Source organism: Scleropages formosus, chromosome 3 (genome assembly GCF_900964775.1).
Source record: "Scleropages formosus chromosome 3, fSclFor1.1, whole genome shotgun sequence".
Classification (NCBI taxonomy): domain Eukaryota; kingdom Metazoa; phylum Chordata; class Actinopteri; order Osteoglossiformes; family Osteoglossidae; genus Scleropages; species Scleropages formosus.
Genome location: NC_041808.1, coordinates 26042676 through 26068472, shown reverse-complemented (window position 1 = coordinate 26068472; position 25797 = coordinate 26042676). Strand labels below are relative to the sequence as shown.

General features: G+C 45.0%; 1 protein-coding gene across 1 annotated transcript in view; it reads right to left on the bottom strand.

Annotated features, from left to right (window-relative positions):
* Positions 1 to 25797, bottom strand: part of LOC108926137 (catenin alpha-2-like) — a 268579-nt gene that overhangs the window by 194969 nt on the left and 47813 nt on the right. Inside the window, exons 3-6 of the mRNA XM_018738659.2 lie at positions 24531 to 24726; positions 21313 to 21479; positions 19521 to 19640; positions 15561 to 15827 (exon numbers count right to left, since the gene is read on the bottom strand). Of these exons, the coding sequence (XP_018594175.1) occupies positions 15561 to 15827; positions 19521 to 19640; positions 21313 to 21479; positions 24531 to 24726 (750 nt within the window). The remainder of the gene's footprint in view (positions 1 to 15560; positions 15828 to 19520; positions 19641 to 21312; positions 21480 to 24530; positions 24727 to 25797) is intronic.

Sequence of the window (25797 nt, the reverse complement as noted above, 5' to 3'; positions counted from 1 at the left end):
AATTCTTACATTTTCATTTTAATTAACACAAAGACAAGCATATCTGGAATCCTGGATCACGATAAATATTCACATCATCATATGTTATTCTGCATATGCTTCTGCTCAAAAAAGATGTCGCCTTGTAAACAAGAGAATCAATTCTCAAGATATTCCATTTTTGAAAGACAGCTATAATGACATGCAGTCTAAGTTTGCGTGGGCTTGTTTGTTTGTACCAGTGTCGATATAATAGATTTGCATATTTCAGCAAACATTAACAGGACATACTAAATTAGATAAAACTTCCATAAGCCAAATAATGACTAACAAGGGGTATTCATGCATTTTAACATGTGCTGTGTAAGAACTGAACAGAATTGTATATATTACCCCAGATGATGCATATTAAAAAAAAAAAAATGCATTTGTTTACGGAATGACTCAGGAATTTAACAGGAATTTAAGGAAAGCAGACATTTTTATTTTGTCATTAAATTTGTTTTAATATATACGTTTAAGTATACGTATGTCACGCCCCCGGGAACAAGCCGAGTGACCGCACCTGCGGCTCATTGACAAGACCAGGTATAAAGGGAGCCCCGTAACCGCATTGGGGTGAGGATTCGTGCAAACGCCTCCTTTTGTGGATGTGCAGTGTCAGGAGTTTGCTCCTTGCCCTTAGTTCCCTGCTTCGTTCTCCGACTCCTGGCTCCTAACTCTCACGTGCTCTCTCGACTCCTGAGTTTAGCTTCACCCTCGTATAGACGTCTGCGCCTCGAAGACCTTCGCCTGTCCCCGACCATCGTTTTTCATCTGACCCAGCGAACTCCTCTGGAAATAAAAACCGACCCGCGACTGCGTCCATTCACTTACCTCCTGTCTCCAGTCCTCTTGCCTGACAACGTATATATTTGTATAAGTTTATATAAATATGCATATTTGTCATAGCTATATTCAAGGCAGACACAGTGGTAGAGTGGACGGTGTGAGGAAACGCGAGTTTGATGTGGAATCTCAGTCTGTGTGGCATTTCTCCCCATGTTCATGCAAGCATACTCCAGGTGCTCTGGTTTCCCCCCACAGTTCAAAGACATTCATTTGGCATAACTTTACTTAGGCCATCTTGCAAAATAGTGTATCTTTAAAGCATTAAAATGGAAAATACTTCTGATGTATCTGATCCATGAAAAGAATACTGCAGTGGAGATGTCTATGAACAACATCAAAATTTGAATCTGGAGAAAAAATATGGCAGTAGCCTCAGTAGAAGAAATTAGGCAACCAGTAAAACAAAACAAGTTAAATAGATAAAAGGAGTATTCCCGAGACTGATGAACTGTAGAAACTCTCAAACCAATAAAACAAAAAAGCAATGTAAAATGAGACGGCAAACAAAATGTGTAACCAAAACACTGTGTATGTAGTCTTTGCAATTATTAAAACAAAAAACAAAACTGATACACTGTGCATTCAGGAAGTATTCAGACCCCTTCAATTCTCACATTTTTCATAATGCAGCCTTCTGCTAAAATCGTTTCAATTAATTTTTTCCCTCATTAAATCTACAGTCGCTGTCCCAAACAAAGACAAAGCAAAAACAGGATTTTAGAAATGTTGCCAAATTTCTTAAAAATAAAAGACTAAAATGTCACATTGACATAAGTATTTAGACCCTTTACTTAGTACTTACCTGAAGCACCTTTGCAAGCAATTACAGCCTCGACTCTTCTTGGGTATGACGCGACAACCTTCGCACACCTGGATTTGGGGATTTTCTGCCATTCGTCTCTGCAAATCCTCTCAAGCTCTGTCAGGTTGGATCCGGACAGGCGGTGGACAGATATTTTCAGGTCTCTCCAGAGATGTCCGATTGAGTCTCAGTCCAGGCTCTGGCTGGGCCACTTCAGGACACTTACAGAGTTGTCCCTAAGCCACTCCTGTGTTGTCTTTGCATTGTGCATAGGGTCAATATCTTGTCGAAAGGTGACCCCTTTGGCCCAGTCTGAGATCCAGAGGACTCTGGAGTTGGTTTTCATTAAGGATATCTCTGTACTTTGCTCCATTCAGCTCTTCCTCAACCCTGACTAGTCTCCCAGTCCCTGCTACTGAAAAACAAATCCACAGTATAATGGTGCTACCATCCTGCTTCACCGCTGGGATGGTATTGCACAGGTGAAGAGCGGTACCTGGTTTCCTCCAGACATGACGCTTAGAATTGAGGCTAAACAGTTCAATCTTGGTTTCATCAGATCACAGAATCTTTAAGTATCTTTTTGCAAATGCTAGGCGGGCTTTCATGTGTCTTTTACTGAGGAGGGGCTCCTGTCTGTCCACTCTGCCATAAAACCCAAAATTGTAGTGTTGTATCAATGGTCATCCTTCTGCAAGTTTCTCCCATCTCCTCAGAGGATCTCTGAAGCTCAGCCAGAGTGACCATCGGTTATTGCTCACTTCTCTTACTATGGCCCTTTTCGCCAATTGCTCAGTGTAGACAAGAAGCCAGCTCTAGAAAGAGTCATGTTTGTTCCAGACTTCTTCCATTTAAGAATTACGGTGCCCACTGTCTTCTTGGAAACCTGCAGAAATTGTTTTTTGTAGCTTCCCCCAGATCTGTGTCTCGACACAATCCTGTCTCTAAGCTCTGCAGGGAACTCCTTTGACCTCAGCTTGGCTTTTGCTCTGACACATTGTCAACTTAGGGACTTTGTATAGACAGATGTGTGCCATTCCAAATAAAGCATGCCCAATCAATTGAATTTTTCACAAGACGACTCCGAAAAAGGTGTAGAAATATTTCAAAGATGATCAGTAGAAATGGGACTCACCTGAACTACATTTCCAATCTCATAGCAAAGAGACTGAATTCTTATGTCAATATGGTATTTCAGTTTTTTTTTTTTATTTTTAATAAATTTGCTAAAATTTCTAAAATCCTGTTTTTGCTTTGTCATTATGGGGTATTGAGTGTATTAATTTAAATGATTTTAGAACAAGGCTGTAGCATAAAAAACGTGGAGAAAAAGTGAAGGGGTCTGAATATTTTTTGAATCCACTGTAGCATGTTAAGTTATGGAAACATGGCTTAGAATAAGGCAAATCCTGCTGACAAATACTTGAGAGTCTCTTAACTAAGTCAAGGTTCTTCAGAGTGATACAAATGTCTGCATGCTGAAAGTTAGCAATTACTTTGTTTTAAAAAACACAACTTGTTTATAACTGCAAAAAGCAAAATATTTTTGGCTTTTTCATCTTTTTTCTTGATGTTTGTGCAACAGAACTGTTTAGATACAAAAGCATTCATAATAGGTTCTTAATTCTTTTCATAAAAGTAATTTATGTATTATCTATTTGCACAGCTGGATATTTGCTTAAACAGTTCAAGTTATTCATACGGCAGCAGAATCCCTTCTGGATTACCAGTCCCCAACCACTACACCACCTACTGTGAAGAACATGGAATACTGTACAAAAAATGCAGCTAGTGGGTAGGATATATATCAGAAGGATCAGTATATTGATCTGGAGTTGTTTTCAACAAATTATTCATAAACAAGATGTACTCTGGGAGTTTTGCAAGGCAGAATAAGCACAAAATAAATCACAGTATGCATTTTAAACGTCCATACATTGACCTCTAGCTTTGATTAATAAAATTAGAATCACTAATAAGACAGTGGTTTGCCTTTGTAAAGGTTATCAGCTGTACCACGTTCTGCTTTGTGCTCTTGTTCTTCCACTCCAGTAACTTTAATACTTGGAAAAGGCAGACTAAAAATCTTTCAGTGACACTACGTACACATCTGTAATGGTACACCTTGAAAAATAAAAGTAAATTACACTGTCAGACTCGTCCTTTAATCTCATCTAGCGCAGAGACAGTTCATTTTATAATAATAACCGAAATAACGATGAAGAACTATGCACATGCCTTTGCTTTCTTTGCGACCTTGCGTCAGGTAAGGGGTTGTTGATAACAGGAAAAAGGAATAACCAGAATTCACCTGATCACTGCCACTTTACACAATTAGGATAGTTCCTAAAAGAAGTGCCTTAAAAAAGCTTTATTCTAAAAATTACTTGGCTTTAGGGAGTGCCAAGAAGCACACGTTGTGTTAAAATCCAAAGTTAGATATAGATTTATGGGAACTTTTCTCCAAAGCAACTTAAAGCGATGTACCTATTCCATGCAGCAGAGTAGACATCTTGGCCAATGGTACAGCAATAGGAGTGTTCAAACCTATAACCTTCAAGTAAAAGGCAGCAGCTCCAACCACTACGTCATCTGCTGCTTTACAACCTAATCTTGACTGAGACTACGGCCATTGCTACTGAAACCGGCACAGATTCGACTCTGAAATCTCAATATCAGAAAACACAAACAAAATTTAATGTGTTTTCACTATGGGATGTAACGTCACTATCAATTAATTAGCAGTGCCCTTTCCGCACGGCCTCAGCAGAACCGATACCGTGGACTCAAACTCCTGCACTCTTTCCCTGTCATTGTTCAAAGGAGGCTCCTGACGAGAGAAAGGTGACAATGACCTCTCTGTATATCAGCACAGCGGAGTCGGAGAAAGCAGTCTTTATCTTCTAATTGGCCGTCTAATTAGCCTGCAGCTCTGATCTAACTGTAATTTCTAAACAGGCTTCCAGCTGCGAGATCCATAATGTTTGTTCCCAACCAGAGGTACTGGATATAGTAGCATCTAATTCAGAGGCTAAAAAGACACAAGGAATACATTAAATTTAAACGCATGTAAACAAAGAGCCATTCTAGTTCAAGTACCCACAGAAAATAAAAGTTATCATTTCTCTCCAAGAGCAGCATGGCGGGTGGTCCAACTGAGGGTCGAAGTGATCCAGAGTCTATCCTGGAAGCACAGGGCATGAGGCAGGGTGTGAAGAGGGCAATCACACACACACACACACACACACACACACACACACACACACACACACACACACACACACACAAGGGCAATTTAGATTCACTGATCCACCTAAAAAACACATCTTTGGACTGCGGGAGAAAACGCACAAGAACACGGGAGAACCTGCAAATACCACACAGACTGAGGCAAATTTGAACCTATATCTGGACCCAGAGCCCAAAATCTATACCCCTGCTTTAGAAAAACATTGCATTAAATACAGTTGATAAGAGATATGCAAAATTATAATTGTGAAAAAATTTAAGAACTAATAAATCAATGAATGAATGAAAAGCCCTGCATTTTTAAGAAATCGCTGTAAAATCACTACAGGGGGTGTGGGGGTGCAGCGGTTAGGCCTGTGCCTGCTCTCTGGTGGGTCTGGGGTTCGAGTCCCGCTTGGGCTGCCCTGCAATGGACTGACGTCCTGTCCTGGGTGTGTCCCCTACGCCCTGTGTTGCCAGGTTAGGCTCCAGTTCGCCTCGGGACAAGCGGCTTCACGCACCGTGTATGTGTGTGTGTCTAAAATCAATGGCCCAACAGAAATTTGAATAAATGAGCGATGTGTGCCACCAGGATTCCATGAAACCATTTTCCCAAAACATTAATTTCCCCACCTCGCCTTTTCCCTGACAAAAACTAAAAAAAAAATGAATAGTTAGAACTTTAAAGGGTACAATTAGAGCTCCCACCAAAGCAATAAATGTGAACCACAGAGGCCGTTTTACAAACAGTGCAATTAGCAAACGGAGCTCTTTCGGCAACTGGGTGAAACGATGCTCAAATAATCAGCTTCGCTTTCCTGTGACAAATATACCGCAGTTTGCTTATTTCTTTGTTCTCCAAAAAGTCTTTTCATTATACATTGTTCCTAAGAATGGCCAAAGAAGTGAAACACTGGCTGGGCTTGCGGCATATTCATATTGTGAATGGCTCCTGCAGATTTTCAGGAGGGAAAAAATGAATACATTTTAAAAAATAATTGTATTATTATTACTATACACTTTTTAATGATCTGTTCTCTGACACGTACGTCGGTTTGGAAAGGAGCAAAGTTTGCTAAAAGAGCAAACGTCCACTTTTCTGCACCCAAAGCCAGAGGCCGAGCCCTTCTCGTCTGCGGCGCAGCAGAAAGCAGCCGCACGCGCTGCTTCCGCTAACGTGGTATCACGCGCGACTTGTTCCGTCTAAAAATACTCCTGTTTGACACGCACGTGCCGGGCGGGCGGCGACGCGACTCGCGCGGGCCTTCGAACGGGGCGGACCGCGTGCACGGGCGCGCGCGCTCGTCCCGCTCCGCGCTGTGAGCGAGAGAGGGAGAAACGTCGAGCGCCCGCGCGCGTCATACACTCTCTGGAAATCAACAAGTTCCTTGACGCTGACAAAATCCCCAGCTGTTCCGCCTCGTTCATAACTGGCCAGTTCAGTATTAACGATTTAAAACAATAAATAAATAAATAAATAAATAAATAAATCTCCGCCAATCATGTACCACTGGACGTCTCTTCGTTTTCTGTGTCACACAGCAGTTTAAACTGGTCTTCAGACTTGTATGGCAACTTTCCTGTTTAAATGTTTGGGTTGGTAACGTGAGATATTTTATACAATGCTTGCAAAAGGTACCACGCGCATTCTTTCCGCCTATTCAACAGCAACAGGAAGCTGTATATTTTATTTCTCCATAGTAATCCATGCTTCTTGACAAAATCATATTATTTTTTTTTTACACGTGCGTCACGCCTCCGCCCTGGAGCCAAACGACCACATCCGCCTTGAATCGGAGCCGCGGGGTATGAAAGACGCCGTCCCGGCTCACCTGGTTGCGGAACCTCATCGAGTCAAACCGCTTCTCCCGCGACAGCAAAAGAAGACCGCTAACCTCCTCGTCCTTCCAGTCCCTCTTTGCCCTTCGTTCCCCGTCTGCCGCCTTCCCGCTTTCAGATCTCCTGCCTCACCTGATGAACTCCCTGTCTCATTCCAAGAACGTCTGCGCCTCGAACGACCCGCGTCCATCCCTGACTACGATCCCAGAGTGCCCCTTGTCTGTACCACAGCAAACGAACCCGCAACTGGGCCCACGCCAACTCCTCGGCGTCCCCCCCTCGTCCCCGTGACAATGTAAATAGAGGTTATTAAACATTTCGCTGCATTTGCGCAGGTGCCGAAAGTGCGCAGAATACATATAGCAGAATGGCCTGACGAAAAAAACGTTTGAGAAGTCTGAGTTGCTCTCCTAGGAAATTAAGTACTGTGAAATAAATAACGTCTAATAGCTATAGTTTTACTGTATATACAGTATAAGCCATGGTAAGGTATGTATGTCACTTTGGAAAACAGCATCTAAATCAATAAATGCGAATATAAAACGAAAGATCCATATCCGAGGCTCACAGAGTGAACAAACCGACCAGTTGACCTTCTTGACCTTCAGTGCTCCTCCATCCCACTGAAACTGACTGAAGAATATCTACCGGGGTATAACCAGGTAAAAAGCTATGGGCACATTTCAGAGCTGCTTCGAGCGACGTGTTTGATCAGTACAGCGGCCACTGTGGTAAAGTACCATGTTTACCTCTGCGGAAAGTACGATGAATAAGTCATCAGCCAGCGTGAGGTCCTGCTTTGCCAGCATCCGTAGGAGAAAAAAATAGAGCACAGCCCTGACGCTATTACTGCTTCTCACAGGACACATCCTGAGGAGAATGACATTTACAGAGAGTGTTCCCAGCAGCGTGACACCGATTGTACGAGTTTTAGGGACTGTGTAACACTCAAACTATTCCAATTTATTTTGGACAAAAAGAAATTCTCAGAAGAAATATAGAAGGCTAATTGAGTCAGTTATTGAAGTTCCCCGTTTCACGTTTCTTGGGCATTAGAATGGCTGTATTGTGAAATTCCTAGTCGAATGCATTTTAAAAATTACATTGCAATTACATTAAATTACAGTATTTACTGATTTTGCTGCTGTTTTTCTCCAGGTAAAGTGGCTTCTCACCTTCACAGTCTAGTTTGTATTTTTTGAGATGACGCCAACTTTTTCCCCATTTTTAATTATTTTCGACACAACTGTATTTGGTCAAACCCAACGGAGTTAACATTAAAAAAATTTTATTTAGCTACCATCCTTCTCCAGAATCACATTCAGTCTTAAGCAGCTTAAACTGACTTATCCATATACTGACCTGGGTAATTTTTACTGTATCAATTCAGCGTAAGTACCTTGATCAAGGGTACTACAGCAGGAGGTGGGATTAAAACCCGGATCGTTCAAGTGGAAACCAGAAGCCCTAGCCGCTAGACTCCGCCCCCTGCCATATAAGATAAGAAACGAAAATCTCAAGTAAGGGATGAAGTGGGAGGACTCTGTGTGTGTGTGTGTGTGTGTGTGTAAGCGTTAAGGTTTTTACTTTGTTAGCTGAGGGATTCACACGGTGCTTCTCATAAAGAAGAATGATAAGCGGGGCGCTCAGGTGCGCTGCACACCCACACGCCATGGCACGGACAGTGAGCAGCGTGAGTCATCGAGCCCCACGGGGGCCAAAACAGTCCCACGGGAGGCCGCGAGAACAAGACGGCGAAACGGCGTGGCACGTGGACCCTGCAGCTACGCGGCTCCCACCACCATCCGCACAAACACATCATTTTCAGTTGGAGCACCTGTCGTGAGTCTCAAGTCCCGGCCCCGAGTCCTCCCTCCATCCCCATCCCGCCCGGGAAGCAGGAAGTCACGCAACGCCGTGATTTATTCCCCAGAGAAGCCAGTGCAAAATTAAACCCTTTCTTGCTCGTTTTGCCATGCGGTGCGAATGCGTTCGGCCTGTGAGCCGCCCCATTGTTTCCTCCCTCCTAATCAAGAGCGCGACGTGCCGCGCCGCCCCTTCTCATTGTGACTGCCTGCGCCAGTGGGTTCGAGCACGCAGCGGGCTCCGCGACGCGCCCCCGGCCACGCGTGCCAGCAGACACGGCACGGCGAACGCGCAGAGACGCGGAGCCGGCGTCAGAATAACACTTCAGCTCGCATCGTTTCCCGAGCCATAAAACACGGTCCCTTGTTTTAACGTAACATTTACGGCTGAGCACATCTGCATATACAATGGGCATCACGGTCTGGATCTTCCTCCATTCAGAACAGCATCAAAAGTGGTAAGTACCATATCTCCCATTCTGGAGATGGTGCCAGGAATAAATGACGTTCAATCCGTACGTTTCGATTACTCACAGCAGTGTGGATGAGCGTATCTCAATAATAAAAAGCAGCGAGATTAAACATAAAGCACATATTTCCCCCAGGATTCCCCGGGCTATTATCCTGATGTTGTCTCCATAAAGATGCTCCATTAATGACATTCAGAGTAAATATTTATTAGTCTATCAGATAGAAGGTGTTCTGGACGCACCCACGTGGGAACGTGAAGGACACATGTGAACCTGGTGCCTCATCCGGAGCTCAGAGACGCCTCTACGAACACTTACAGGGGTTGCATGTACCCCCCCCCCCCAACCTCAAAATGTGATGACTGTGGGCTGTATCTCTGTCAATTGTGTCCAGTTGTCCAGTTGCAGTCTCACACACACACACACACACACACACACACACACACACACACACTAGAGCAGTTCTTTTGTCACATATTGGTCTCAGGTTTGAATCCCACCTCCTTCTCTAATGCCCATCAGCAGAGTACTTACAGTAAAATCACCCAGCAGTATGACAGGGTAAATCACGGTAAGCTGCTTGGGAGAAAAACATCAGCTAAATATGTAAACCCAGAAGGATCTGGGGAAAATCAAGGTGGCTCATACAAGTCAATCTATTAAATGGGGTGGGGTGGGGATTGCAAATAGCTTCATGTTTACAAACATAGCTTTGACAACCTACAGTATTATATAAATATAATTACAATTCAATAAATAAATAAATAAATATGGTCAATAAAGGACCGGCGTCCCGTCCTGGGTGTGTCCCCTCCCCCCCCCAGCCTTACGCCCTGTGTTGCTGGGTTAGGCTCCGGTTCCCCGCGACCCCGTACGGGACTAGCGGTTCAGAAAGTGTGTGTGTGTGTGTGTGTGTGTGTGTGTGTGTGTGTGTGTGTGTGGTAAATAAATAAATTTCAGCTTTTAAATGTTCTCATATAGACCCATCAAGATTATTTTTCTTCTTCTTTTTCCTCTTTTTCTTATAATTGATTATTAATTGTTATTAACAATCACAATAATAACAAGAGTAAGAATAAAAAAATCTAAGATTTGTATTAAAATCTAAAAACACAATGTTTTTTTCCAAATTTTGGTCCTTTAGAAACTACTTTAAGCAGCCAATAGGCTAAAAAGGTATAAAAATTACCACAGTAAGGCAAGCAGTTTAAACGGGCGCAGCAGTCCAGGGCGCAACTGCATACAGGAGTGCAGCAACATTTGGCTTCTGTGGCACAACTGTACAGAGCAGGAGGGAGAAGTTTGAACACGCTCTGTGTGTGATAATACTGACCCCTGCTGGTCACCAGGGCACATTACACAGAGTTAACATCCACCACCTGAATGGAGGACAAGGGGATATGGCAGCAGGGTCGGAAGAACTGGTACCCTACGGCTCCTGAGCTACTCAGTGGGTGTGGGTTTGAGCCCAGCTCAGGGTGCGTAGAGCAAGTGCATGTTTCTCCCCTGTCTTCCACACATTCCAGAGCAAAGTGAAAACCAAAACACACACACACGAGCGTGACTGAAACCTCTTGTCCCCTGCAGGGTCACGGCGAACCGGAGCCTAACCCAGCAGCACACTGGAGAGGGAGGGGACAGACCCAGGATGCCAAGCAAGGCACCCCAAGCAGGACTTGAACCCCCGACCCACCAGAAAGCAGGACCCAGTCAAACCCACTGCACCACCGTGCCCCCCTGAGATGGAACATATATGCCTTCAGTGTCCCAGTTATTGGTATGTATTACGAAGCATTAATTCCAAGAACAAAACTGTGGTAAACCCTTGGATGATTGGAGAAGAATGAAATAATTAAATGCTGAAGATACTGCAATTTCAGTGGATTATAGTTGGAATGAAATTGGATACTTCAAGGTTATCATATCAAATTCGGTTGAGGTTTTTTTTTTTTATTATTTTTAATGAAATAACAGAAAGAAGCCAACAAAAACAAAAGCTATAAATTGGTTGGCAGCAAAAGACAAACACAGGTCCACACAAATGAGTTTGAGGCGCGTAATATCCCCAGAAGCGGACTTCACCTGCGGCTGTTTACCGTGTGCGGCCAGTCATTATGTTGATCTGCTTTTTTATTGTTAAGGGAAAATGCATTTCCAAGTAAACAAATATCCAGCTCGTTTCTTGCATGGTTACCTTCAGGTGTCTAATTAAATTGCATAACAAATCCACAAGAATCATTAGAAACTTTTTCTCCCCTCTCCTTGTGCACAGCGGCAGGCCCCTCCTAGCCCTGCGTCAGTGTTCGGAAAGCAGGCCAGCCAGGACTCGCCGCAAGCCCCACACCGCTCTGACGTCTGAGCGCGACCCATCACCCTGGGAGCTTCCCAGCTTTGTGTCTCCAATGCGAGGCCACATTAACAAACATCAAGGGACTTTGGGGGTCAATCGATCAGGAGGTCACTGGGGGTCAGCGATGTCGCTCAGGAAAATCACTGCAAAGCTGTGCCTGTAGGTAGAGGGTACTTTAAGTGGGAAACAGCGCCCCCTATTGGTACAATGTCGCAAAGCCACACAGTGTCCTTTTCTAATGAGACAACACTGTTCACATGCCTGAGTACCTGGATAAGAGCATCTGCTCAGTATTTATTACATATGCTTACTTTTACATATTTCATTCATGCCTTTCTGCAAAGCAACTTACAATGTTGAGCTTCTTACACTGATTTACCCATTTACACAGCTCAGTCCGTTTTTGCTGTATTAACGCAAGTACCTTAATCTAGGGCACTGCGGCGGGAAGTGGGATTTAAACCTGTACCTTTCAAATGCAAGGGGGCAACACACCATCCCAGCTTTTTATGTCCACTCATCGCTTCGTGTCCTAAGCCCATTTCCAAGAGGAAAAGTTTCTAAGCACCTCGCCGAGCCAGTCGTCCACGGTCGCTGCCCGTCCGCATGTTTCCAGGGAGCGCTGGTTGGCCTCCACCACCAGCCGCTCGCTTTCAGTGCCGCTCAGAGAAAAACTGATGCCTCGCTCCTCCGGCCTCAGAATGTTCCGGAACGAAGCAGCTCCCACCTGGGGCAGTGCTCACCCAGCACGGGCCTCTCTGAACTCCATGACAGATGAAAGCGAATGCTTGTCGAGCCCGGCGGGCCGCGATGAAACACTCATTTCTCAGCAAAGTGCCCCCCGCCCCCCCTCGCACTACATCCGTGCGCGAGATGATACTGTCAGGAAAAAAGATTATGATCTTTAGCTGCAGTACTTAGCGCTCCTGTTAGAGAAGAAAGATAGAATAAAAGATAATTGACAGTTAATAACAAATTGAAACCGGACCTCAGAGTTTCATCTATCAGGCTTCACCTTGTGGGCACGGCCATTGAGGAGAACAAGCTTTCTGAAGCCAAACTGACTTATGTTAGACATCGCCCAAGAATTATATGCGTTTTCGCCGTAAATTTCCGACACGCGGCTCCCGCTGGGCCACGACGTCAATGGCCCGCTGTGCCGTTCTCTCGGAGCACTTAATTGTTAACGAACTGGCCATCGCCAGTCAAGGTCGCCGTCACCAATTCAGGCGGTCCACCTTCAAGAAAGGTCCCACAGCGGACATGATTTTTAAGGGCAGGTGACAGCGCTGGCGTGGGTTTAATAAATTCCACTGGAAAATCAATTAACCTTCATTTTCATTTTTCAGATCATAAGCAACGTGGTTTGGCCTCATGGACGGACTAATGAGGACCAGCTGCAGGCACTTAACGTGCCATCATAGGCACTATGCAAGGAGTTGGTCTCAGGATGGCTGGGAGACCTTCCGTGAAAGGCCATTTGGGACCAGACCCAAAGCTGGAGCTGTCTGCGGTTGTCCATACAGTGCTATGTTTTCATTTTTTCCCTTAGCAGATGCTTTTGTTCAAAGCAACTTCCGATGAACTCTTATGTAGTGTCACCACTTCACACACCTTATTCACCGTGGTGACTTACACTGCTATATGCACTACTTACAATGGGTCACTCATCCATACATCAGTGAAATACACTTTTTTCCTATGACTAACACACTATAGGCGACTTTAGAGTCGCCCATCCACCTGAACAGCATGTCTCTGAACTGTGGGAGGAAACCAGAGCACCTTGTGGAAACCCACACAGACATGGGGAGAACATGCAAAATATTAACTTGTGTAAAAATATAATTCTATATTTTTGCATATGTTTACAGGTAGCAAGTGGATTAGTGGTTCCAGCTGCTGCTTTGCACTCGAAGGACAAGGGTTCAAATCCCACCTCCTGTTGCAGTACCCTTAGCCAAGGCACTTACTCTAAACTGATATAGTAAAAATTACCCTGCTGTATAATTGGGCGTATCAGTGCAGGCCGCTCTTTAGAGAAAAGCAGGAGTTTAAAAAAATTAATGTTAATGTCTACAAAATGCATACTGTACATTTCCATGATGCTGTTGAAAAAGAGCATTTGCATATTTATATAGAAAAAAAGTCTGTCTTCTCTTGAACTGCAACATATAATATAACCCTTTCAGTGAAACATCCTGTTTGCTGCACGTGTATATAAATATCCAGCAATCATCCACTTGATCCGATTATGAATGTATTTTTAAAAGGTACAGAGAAAGCTTCAATTCTTAAAGAAAAAGTGGAGAAGTATTTTGTATGTCTTTATTTTGTATGTCTTTTGTACATTTGCATGTAGGAGGAAGAATGAATGTTTCCCTTATTCTGACTCTTCTACTTTAAATAGTTCCCAAGAGAAAAGATGTATGTCATGTCTTTAATTTAATGCCTTTTTTCTGTGTAAGAGCAAACGTACACTGTGTGGTTAAAGTATAAATCTACAGATGAATTGGGGAAAATTTAGTTGTTTGCCAACTACTGTTTGTCAGCAGTATTCCCCTGTTCCTACTGGTTTGCAGAAACACAACCTGAATAAATCAATGAACAAGGGGGACTGGGAGACACAACGGGCAGCACTGGTGCCTCACAGAGCCTGAGAATTTGGAGATGGGTTCGAACCAGACTTGGTCTTTGTGGAGTTTGCATGTTCTCCTCGCGATCATGTGGGTTTCCTTCAGGTGCTCTGGTTTCCTCCCACAGTCCAAAGACACGTGTTTCAGGTGAAATGGGGACTTCAAAGTGTCCTTACTGTATGCGCGTGTGTGTGTGTGTGTGTGAGTGACCGAGTTATGTATATGACTGTACTGCAATGGACTGGCGTCCCACCCGGGGTGTACCCTGCCTATGCTTCCGGGATGGACTCTGGACCTTGGCGACCCTGTACTGGACCAGCGAGTTCCTGACAATGGAAGAATGAATGAACGGGAAGCGGCACTTTCCATGTCGCATTAGAATTTCATTTAAATAAAGGAAATCACTCAGAGGAAATACCATACAGTCGCAGCTGGGTGGCACGGCACCACTGAGCCATCGGTCAGTGCTTTTGTCCGTTAGCAACTCCTCTTTTCACACAGAGAGTTCCGGAGCTGTCGGAGACCGTGCATTGTGGGAAACCGCACACACTGTCAGCGCAATGAATTATTCAGGAAAAAGGAATCGCGTCTGGACTAACTGGGCCTTGAAACAGAGGCCCTTGTTATATGGGCGAGAATTCCAGCTCATCTCCCGACACCAGGGTCATCCTTGAGTCCTTAAACTACAATACTAAGAACATCTATTATAGCGTTCCTCACTAGCTGGTGTTTGTGGTAAATCCAGATATTCCCCTATTCATTGTTGGGAACAGATCACCTGCACATACTCATATTTATTTGCTAATTTTATCCAAAGCGAATTTCCATCTCATACGTTTACAATAAAAAGTCCCTTTAACAAAAGGATGATCCGAAATATTTATTACACACTTTTCTCCAAAGCAACTTCCAATGAACTCTACATAGTGTTATCAGCCCATACACCTTATTCACTACGGTGACTTACACTGCTAGTTAATAAAATGTATTTATCATAAACATGGTTTATATGATGCTGATATTCAATGTTATGCAGAGATGTGTTCATGAGTGCTCTGTATATTTGTTTATTAATTAAGCTAATGAAAAAGGTCTAAAATTTGTCTTGTTAAGTAAGAGCAGAGTGGGGAATTTATGGGGAGCTTTTAGTATGTAATTAGGTTGGTTGTAAAAATGGTTGTAGCCTGGACATTCAGTCTTGAGCATCACTACATGAGCTACCAGATGGCCAGGTATGCTGAACAACACTGTGTTTTGGAAGTCTGGACATGAAAATAATAAGTGTGTTCAGCGTGAGTTTCAGGCTCAATGTGAGAATCATTCAATGTTAAATTTAGCAGAAAAAGAAAAGTGTAATTCGTACAACAGCCGCTAGATGTCAGTAACGCGCCAAGTTTCCCCAAAACAGAAAACAAATAATTGAAGTTTCCAATGAAACTGATTCGGGCACCTATAAAAAAGGGAGAACAGGAGGGAAGTGGGTAAAAACGTTAAACTTACGTCAAACTCATTGAGGGCGGCGGCGAGCTCGCCGATGCCAGCGTGGCCGTGTTTCTCGTCCGCGGGCGACGACGCTTGGGCTGCGCTGGAGATGCTGCCGATGGCCTCCTGCACCTGCTTGAAGACGTAATCGCGGTTGGCCCGCGTGGCCGCCACATCCGGGTGCCTCAGGAAGGCCTGCGAGGCGGTGTACAGCATGGTGGCATTCTTCTTGAGAGCGCCCCGCGCCGCTGCCATCTCGTCCCGGCACTGGGGGTCCTTCAGCTCCTGCGGACGCAGAGACATGAGAGGCCCGACCAGGTTCACGGAGAGTGCGCCTCTCTACACCGTCTGCCACATTTCGCCTTGCAGTAGCATGTGTTAATAAAATACAACATGCAGTTCAAACGCAAGGTTAGTCACTGTGCAGTCTGAAGGTCCCGGGTTCGAATCCCACCTCCTGCTGTAGTAGCCCTGATCAATGTATTCCTTGCCCCGAATTGATACAGTAAAAACGCCCTGCTTCATTAATTGGATGAATCACTGCAAAGGTGAATATCAATCTTTGTAAACTGCCTTGGACACACCAGTGAGTATAATTCTGCATATACTGCTAATGATTAATTATATTTTAGATCAACAAACATGAACCATTAATAACTCTTAGGATAAAAAGGTGGGGACAATCTGCTAAGTTTTAACTGATAAATGTTGCCATTGAAGGAAAATAATTAAAACATTATTACAGGTAAAATAAACTTTGAAATGCATGTTTAATGCAGACAGATGAGGGGCACGCAATGAAAATATGCCACAACCCACATGTCAGTTTCTAGTAAGGGTTTCTCCAGGGGATGCTGGAGGTTAGAAAGCCATTCGCAGCCACACCAGCGTCTCGTTCCATTGTGCAGACAGAAAGCTGTCAACAGCTCCTCCGTGTGGAGCTATTAAGGAGACGCCCCTACAGTCATGATCTGACATTATTTCATTTCTGAATTTCTCACCCAGAGACCTTTTCAATGAAAAAAAAAAAAAAAAAAACTACAGAGCTTAAAATTTCCCTTCGAAGCAGGAGAACATTTTACTCAAGAGGTCGAGGCTCTGTACGTTTGCTCAGGGGTAAAACAGCAGGAACCTTTCAGGGACTTCAATAGTCACCCCCCCCCCCCACCCAAACTCAATTGCGTTACCATGACAACACCCGTGTTCTGCCTCCACTGTGTTGTTCTCTAAGAGTTACACTACACAGCAAGTAACACATTTACTCCGTTTAGCTGATGCTTTTCTCCAAAGCAACCTACAATGTTAAGGTATTTACAATTATATACAGGTGGGTAATTTTTACTGGAGCAATTTAAGGCAAATCCCTTGTTCAAGGGTTCTACAGCTGGAGATGAAAACCAAACCTTCAGCTTTAGGGTCCAAAGGCAGTAGCTTTAACCACTGCACTACCAGCTGCACCCACCGAAGGGTGATGCTGATCCTGGATTATAAACAGTGGATATGTGAAGGAAATAGAGTAAATTCTCAGCCTCTGCACACCACCCTTGGTAAACAGAGGAGCTTCTTGAGCAACACAACAGTCCTACAACCATTAGACTCCATAATGAGGTCTTTAATTTTTGGACTGGTACCCACCTCTTATTGCTCCCAGTAGTGCTACTGAGCTGCTGCCACCAGTGTTGTTAATTGCACACTTCTTATTTTATACACTTACTGGCCACTTTATTAGGTACACCTTGCTAGTACCGGGTTGGACCCCTTTTGCCTTCAGACCTGCCTTAATTCTTCGTGGCATAGATTTAGCAAGGTGCTGGAAACACTCCTCGGAGATTCTGGTCCATATTGACACGATAGCATCACGCAGTTGCTGCAGATTTGTCGGCTGCACATCCATGATGCAACTCCGGTTCCACCACATCCCAAAGGTGCTCTATTAGATTGAGATCTGGTGACTGTGGAGGCCATTTGAGTATAGTGAACTCATTGTGATGTTCAAGAAACCAGTTTGAGATGATTTCAGCTTTGTGATATGGCGCATTATCCTGCTGGAAGTAGCCATCAGAGGATGGGTACACTGCGGTCGTAAAGGGAGGGACGTCATCAGCAACAATACTCAGGTAGGCTGTGGCATTTAAACGATGCTCAGTTGGTACTAAGGGGCCCAAAGTGTGCCAAGAAAGTATCCTCCACAGCATTACACTACCACCACTGGCCTGAACCGTTGATACAAGGCAGGATGGACCCATGCTTTCATGTTGTTTATGCCAAATTCTGACCCTACCACCTGAATGTTGCAGCATAAATCGAGACTCATCAGACCAGGCAACGTTTTTCCAATCTTCTGTTGTCCAATTTTGGTGAGCCTGTGCGAATTGTAGCCTCAGTTTCCTGTTCTTAGCTGACAGGAGTGGCACCCGGTGCGGTCTTCTGCTGCTGTAGACCATCTGCTTCAAGGTTCAATGTGTTGTGCATTCAGAGATGCTCTTCTGCATACCTCGGTTGTAACGAGTGGTTATTTGAGTTACTGTTGCCTTTCTATCAGCTCAAACCAGTCTGGCAGTTCCCCTCTGACCTCTGGCATCAACAAGGCATTTTCACCCACAGAATTGCCACTTACTGGATATTTTCTCCTTTTCTGACCATTCTCTGTAAACCCTAGAGATGATTGTGCGTGAAAATCCCAGTAAATGAGCAGTTTCTGAAATACTCAGACCAGCCCGTCTGGCACCAACAACACCTTTCTTCCCAATTCTGATGCTCAGTTTGAACTTCAGCAGATCGTCTTGACCACGTCTACATGCCCAAATGCACTGAGATGTTGCCATGTGATTGGCTGACGAGCAGTTGAACGGGTGTACCTAATAAAGTGGCCGGTGAGTGTATATTCAGCTATTCATCAGTGGACACGGTTCTCCAACGCAACAAAAGTGCATTTCACCCACGGGCAAAGAGGTACAGATGCAGACACGTGATTCTCAAAGTACAGTGAGATTGCCTAAAACCAGCACACACTACACAGGTGTGTGTACAAAACTGGTAGAGAGCGTAACGTTTTAAAACAGGTAACATTAACAGCAACACGACACGAGCACTATGATATAGAAAGGAAATATGAAGGTCATTTTGACATATAATGTGATGCAGATTTATGGGGAACGTAGGAGATCCAGAGAGAAGTGAGTCTGAAAGGGACATTTTTGAGGTCTCCTCTGACACGGACACGGCGCGCGGACTGACTTGACAAACTCCGCTGCTGCACACACCTCCCACTTTCCGCTTGCTGCCACTCAGACAAAGTCGACCAATCGCAGCTCTCGTTCCGGCAAATCTAACAGCACACCTGAACCGCGATGCAGTTCAGTAGTCCCCAGGGGCACCACCTGAGGGTATTACAATCTGCGGCACTCACTTCATAGGGCCTGAGGGCCGCCGAGCTGCCACTATGACTTATTTATTGTTACGCTGTATATCTGAGCTCTGTTTTAAACTTGTCTATGTGTGATATTTACTTATTGATGTGTTCTTCCAGCATCTTCTGTCACTCCTTTGGTACATACAGTATATGTGCTTTTGTAGCATCTATCTATCTATCTATCTATCTATAGGAAAAACGAAAAAGGTGTAATTTCTAAAGAATCATTATAATTACTGGGTCCTCAGATACATGGACTGCAGTAAAATTATTAAAAGGACAATGAACACTCTGTTTGGGTATGTAAAATGTAATAATATGTATACTGTATACATGTAATATGGACCCTGCCTCATTCCCTGCGTTTCTAGAGATAGGCGATCACCGACAACGTGTGAATGGCTAGTAATAATACCGTATATCATTAAAAAAAGGTGTTTGGGAATAGGAAGGAACCTCATCGGGTGTTTGGGGATGGGCAGGAACTGTGTACGCTGACTGGTGACGAGCAGGTGACCTACGAACGCACCCCAGGCCGCAACCGCCCGGCGCCGCCTCGTGCCCACCTGCTGCCGGCGCGCCGCCACGTAGTTCAGCTTCACCATCTCCTTCCCAAACTCCTTGAAGCGATTGGCCAAGTCCTGCTCGTTGGCCGCATTCTTCACAGCCTCCAGAGCCTCCTCCACCTGCCCAGACAACACACACGCAAAGTGCAAGCGCACAAAAAGAACGGAACGCCCCCGAATTCTCAGCCACATCTTCAAGCTCTCGAACGGAGGACGCGCCAAGAAAAATCTAAAAAAGATATTGGACATCCTCACAGGAGCCTTTTATGAGGGCTTTTATGTCTAACATATGATTTTCAGAATAACAGCACACATGTAATAACACAGCGGTACTAAAAAAGAACTAAAAAAGCTATACATCTCCATACTGACAGAGCATCACTAAGTGTCGTGTCCTCACACCTACCGTTCCTAAGTGTGCGTTGTGTGTGCAGCGTGTTCCTCCACACGTCGCAGCCCCCGAGGCTGAACGTTCGCGATACACACTCGCCCGCATTTATTACCATACAGGTGTAGAGGATGACCTTGTCTTTGATCTTTTTCGTACCCTTGTCGAAAGCAAACGTCTGCCTAGACCTCGGGGCTGGGAAGGCCGTTTTCGACACCCTGCCGGCCGAGAGGGAACGAGCGAAAGGAGCCTTCTGCGACGCGAGCGCACGTAATTACGTCCCGCGGCCCCCGACGCGGCGAGCGGAATAATATCGGAGGAGAAAATTAATGTGAAGAATGTGGCAGCTGTGCGAGAAGCAATTATTGCCCGGCTGAGAATGACATCGGTGGGCCGGAGTTGTCATAGCGCCCGCGGAGACAGACAGCCACCTACATGTGTTTACGAAGGCGGACGCGTCAGGTTTCTTGTAGGTTTCACGGCTGCCTTTTCCTCCATTTCTTTACTTATTCATTTATTTAGATATCAGATTGGGTCCGTTGTAGAGGAGGAGCTCGGTCTTAATTGCGGACGAATGCAGCGGAGGAACTTCAATACACGTCTGGTCCTGGTTCAAATCATCTCGTCTGAAGACCTGCACACTATTTGAGCAGCGAGCGAGGAAAGCTTTGACACCCTGCTGAAGCCACGTGACGGCATGCCGAGCCAAAACGCACACACACAGACATATATATCATGTGCGTGTGAACGTGAGAATGAGCGTTATAATGTACAGCTCACTGTGAGCTCTAACTCCTTTTTACGACATAAAGGATGGTCAAGGCAGCGCCGGCGAACCCAAGCGTCACATCCATGTTCACAAGGAGCCCAAAATAGAAAAAAGCCCAAAGTGGTCTAATTACAGGTTAAAAAGGAGCCCAACGTGGATGTGCTGAAAGAGCGCCACTTTTGCGATGCCCTCTGAACAAGGCTGGGTACGGCGAGAGGTAGCGGGCTTTTCGAAACGTTTAGGAAAGACGCTATTGTTGAATCTGGATCACCTGGCAAACAAGGGAGCGACTAAAAAGAACGAAGGACATGAAAATGACGAACGCTTGTGACAGACCTGCAAATACTTTTAACCGAGACCGGCTGGCGTATCCCAAAGACCGACCGGAAATTGGATGCATGTTGCAGTTTCAATCATAATAAATGAGCAGTTTAATAAACGTCTAGCAGGCAATAAAATTCGATGAAATCCTTATGATTCGGTAGCGATGTTTCTTCTGGAATCTGGAGTTTCTAGGCATACGAGAAGTGCAAAGATACACGTCGGAGAGAGGATGATGTTCGGACGGAAGTGTTACTTTGTGGAAAAGAGCGGTTACAAAGAAAAGAAAGAAAAGGCATCGGTAGGAAGCGTACGATTTTTAGGTGGGCCAGCAGCCTCATGACGTCGGCCATGTCGGCAAGGATGAGGAGACGCGTGACGGCGGACAAGAGGGCGCGAGCCGCCCGCACCATGGTCCCCCTCTTCACCGAGGAGCAGGGGTCGTCCGCAAACTCGGAGGAGGCCGCGTGCATCGTCTCACCTGCAAGGGACACACGGGCAGCAGCTTTAAACGAATGGTTTCGCTCGCCACGTTCGCGCTTCCTGCACCGGGCTCCTGACCGACGTTTCTGGGCAGCAGGTAGCGTAGCAGCAAGAGGTTCAAATCCCTGCAGTGTCCTTGAGCAAGGCACTTCCCCGGAATCATTCTGGGTCATAATAATTCACCTTGTATAATAAGTACCTCCTATAATAAGTATACAGGTGACAATGGATTATTATTATTACATTACAATAATGATATTACTCAGCTCTATCAAAGGGTAAATGCCTGTAATTATCTTTAAACTCAAATGTAAAATTTTGTATTGGCTATAGAGCAGCGTCTGGACTCAAGAGACTCAGGTGCGAATGCCACTCCCCGCCGTAGCATCCAAGGTTCGGGGTATTTACCCTGAACTGACGGTTTGAAGCTCTTGAAAACAAGTGTTCGGAAGAGGAAGTAATTAAGTGCTGCGGAGGTTTTCAAACGTTGGGCCTAAAGCGAAGAGACAGCAAGGTGTGTAATTTTGCGTCATCATTTTAATATGGAGATTTTTGTTTTATCGACTCAATGGAGTTAAATGGGCTCAAGCGGTGCTCGGTAAATGGGTTTGACAGCTGCGGTGAGCAAAGTCGGCGACGGGAAGGCCGCATTAACCTCCTCTTCTGCTGCGAAACGGAACGTGAAATCAAAGCTCTTCAACAAGGAAAAATTGCTTTCACGAGTCCGCTTTCGTGACTTTGCTGCTCGAGAAGGAAGTAAAGAACAGTTAATCCATACGTGAATCGAGATCAAAAGCGTTTATTTACTGCTTATTTTGGACGAGTGGTCCTTACTTGCAGTGGGGTTCCATTCTGAAAAACCCGTCCTAAATCGATCTTGTAAGTTGCAGATCCCCTTATATTCTATTACATGTGCCGTAAGACAATAATTAACATGCATGAATAATACATTGCATAACAGGGCTTTGTAATATTTTTCACTCATTTCAGACGGTATTAAATTTGATTTATTAATTAACAGGGGCTGCGGTGGCGCAGTGGGTTGGCCCAGGTCCTGCTCTCCAGTGGGTCCTGGGTTCCAGTCCTGCTTGAAGTGCCTTGTGATGGGCTGGTGTCCCATCCTGGGTGTGTCCCCTCCCCCTCCGGCCTTACGCCCTATGTTTCCGGGTGACACTCTGGCTCCCTGTGACCCTGCATGGGACAAGCGGTTTCAGATAGTGTGTGTGGGTGTGTGTGTGTGTGTAATTAACAGGGGGTGCGGTGGCGTGGCGGGTTTGGCTGGGTCCCACTCTCTTGTGGGTCTGGGGTTCAAGCCTTGCTTGGGGTGCCCTGTGTTGCTGGGTTAGGCTCCGGTTCACTGTGAAAAATGCTTGTAGATAGTGTATAATATTAATTCATATTAATAAAGAACAATACTGTAAATTCAGTGCAGTATTGATTGGGCTGCATTAATATTTTTACTTTTCTTTCCAAAGGTTTTTTTTGTTTTGTTTTTAATCCTTCAATTTTTTTCTGAACCTCCAGAATGCTCACATTTTTGATGGCTAGCAATTTTAAATAAAACGTAGCTTGAATGGAATCACATTTATCGCAGGGGAAACACAATCACAGACAGCCACACTGAGTCGATAAGAAATATGGAGCCTCGCCGCAGTGCAGTCAGCTGATCGTAGAGTAGGTGGCGCGGTCTTCGTTACATGTTACACTCGAAAATGGCATAATGACATTGATGGGATGGGCGTTCATAAGTTGCATACGTCGTAAGTTGAGGACTCCCTGCCTTTTATAATGGAATCCCATAGAACAAAAACCCAGTGCAATGGCATATTAAAATATATACCCCTTTTCCATACAAGGGGCTTATTGTTCAATACAGTGGAATTTTTGGCCATTTCGCAGTCATTGTACTTCCACAATGGGTGCATTTTATTCTGTACAAGAGTGTATCACAGGTTGTGCAACGCAGATGCACACTCGGTGTCACAACCCCGACAGGTTTTCGTCCCTCGCCGTGAACCTATTTCCTCGCCAAATCGAGAGAATTTATTATTACTGTTCTAAAGAAAGCCTTCATCTCGCAATCAAATGAAGGTCATTTGGTGTCAAACTTCTGCATTCAGCGGACAAGCCAGGAAATGAGGCGTTATGTTCCCCAGCCCTTCTTTAGCAGCTCCCAGAGATATAAGGCACTCGTGTGTTGCCTTGCTTTCACTCTTCTGTCCGGTTTGTCCCAAACAGGTGTTTCCCAGGTGGACACACACTTCTCATTGGTACAGCACTTTACCTAAACTGATCCGACCCGACGAAAAGAAGTTGCTTCAAATGTTGGCCAAGAAAACGCTGTTAAAACATTAATTTTTGGGAGATGGGACTCCATGCACGCAGCAAAAATGTTCCAAAACGCAATAAAAGCTGGCACGTAAAAACTTGTGATCAAATGAAACACCCTTGTAGGTACGAGGAAAAAAAATGTGTGTGAAATCATGCATTTCTAAACACTACGACAATTTCTATTTATGTTTCCAGAGCTCCTGGAACAGAGCACTTACTGAAAGCTACAGTTTTCTTTTCTGTTTAATGGTGGAAAAAGTGCTGAATCCTGCATATACATTATGTCAGTTAGCAGACCCTTTTCTCCAAAGTGACATCCAATTGATACTTTTTCAAGTATCAATAAGCGACACCTTATTCACCATGGTGACTTACACTGCTAGATTCACTACTTACAATGTGTCACTCATCCATACATCAGTGGAACACACTCTCTCTGGCACTCACACACTATGGGCGAACCTGAACAGCATGTCTTTGGGCTGTGGGAGGAAACCAGAGCACCCAGAGGAAAGCCTCACAGACACAAAAAACATGCAAACTCTACACAGAGTGGAGATCGAACTCATGTCCTCTCGCACCACGCAGGCGCTGTGCCACTGTGCCTCCCTACAAGAAAATTAACAATGTAAATGGAAAAAAAAATAAACCTCTGAATATTCTGTGCTGCGATGGAGCAAAGCGAGAGCCGGAGGTACACGGCTGTCACCACCATCACCTTGCTTGCGGACGTCCTCCACGGCGGCAATCAACTCGTCCTTGAGGTCCTGGCTCTCCCTGGTGATCTGCTCGCCCTTCTCCAGGAAGTTGTGCGTGGCCTGCTCCACCGAAGCGGCCAGCACGTGTGCCCTCTTGGACCGGCCTTTCTTTTTGTTGGACGGCCCCTTGCTGCTGGTGTTCACCAGTGTGGTCACCTACAAGACAGGGAGGAGAATGCAGGAACTCTGGGTAAGAGGCGCCTGGATTCTCGCATCCAACTAGGCCATCGTGTACCATTTTCCTTTTTTGTTTTGCAGAGGGATTTGAGCACAGATCAGATTTGTATCTCCGGAAACGTCAAATGTTCCAACAATCTGAAAAACAGGGACAAATTTGGGTTGATGTATGCATATCACGCAATACACAGCATCAGACGTTGAAAGCTTAAGGCTGCAGCTGAAGGATTAGTCCCAAATGCCACGGCAAACCCAGAGAAAGACCGGGACTCATGGTGAAGAAGAGTAAAACGCAGTGCAGGAGTCATCAACCTGTCCTCAGACTAGTTTGCACACCTACAGCAACACTGCAGATGGACACCTGCTCCGGACTCCACACCTGCAGCACATCTGCAGTGACAGAAGCTGCGGCTGCTACCGCTAACTAGGCAGATGCACAGCGAAGAAGCAGTTCGGCGCACGCCGGACGGCTATTCCCTGCGGACTCCCAACGGCAGGGACTTTCGGGTATAATTTTTCTGAATTACTGTCCCGTCAAAATCAAGCCTGTCAAGACAGTTACCATCGTTTGTTACTGTTGTCACCATTATTATTATTATTATTATTATTATTATTATAACAATATAACAGGACAGCACTGGCTCATAGCAAAATACAGATACAGAATGATGACAAATTACTGTTACATTCATCTGGTAGTATGGTGTTTGGAGTTGCTGGCTTTAGCTCTGAGGGTTGCAGGTTCGAGTCCCATTTACTGGTGTGGAGCCCTTAGGCAAGGTACTTTCCCCAGATTTCGCCAGTAAAAATTACCCACCTGTATAAATGGGTCAGTAACTGTGAGTCACTTTGGAGAAAGCCTCAGTTGAATGTACATTCACGTCCATTAAACAGGGGCAGCAGTTTATAATATTTCACAGCAGTGGTCATGTGTCATTGTCTGAAGAGTTTAGAAAATTGTTTCCACATATTCTAGGATGCGAGGGGTGTGGTGGTGCAGCAGGCTTGGCCAGGTCCTACCGCGTGGTGGGTTCGAGTCCTGCTTGGGGT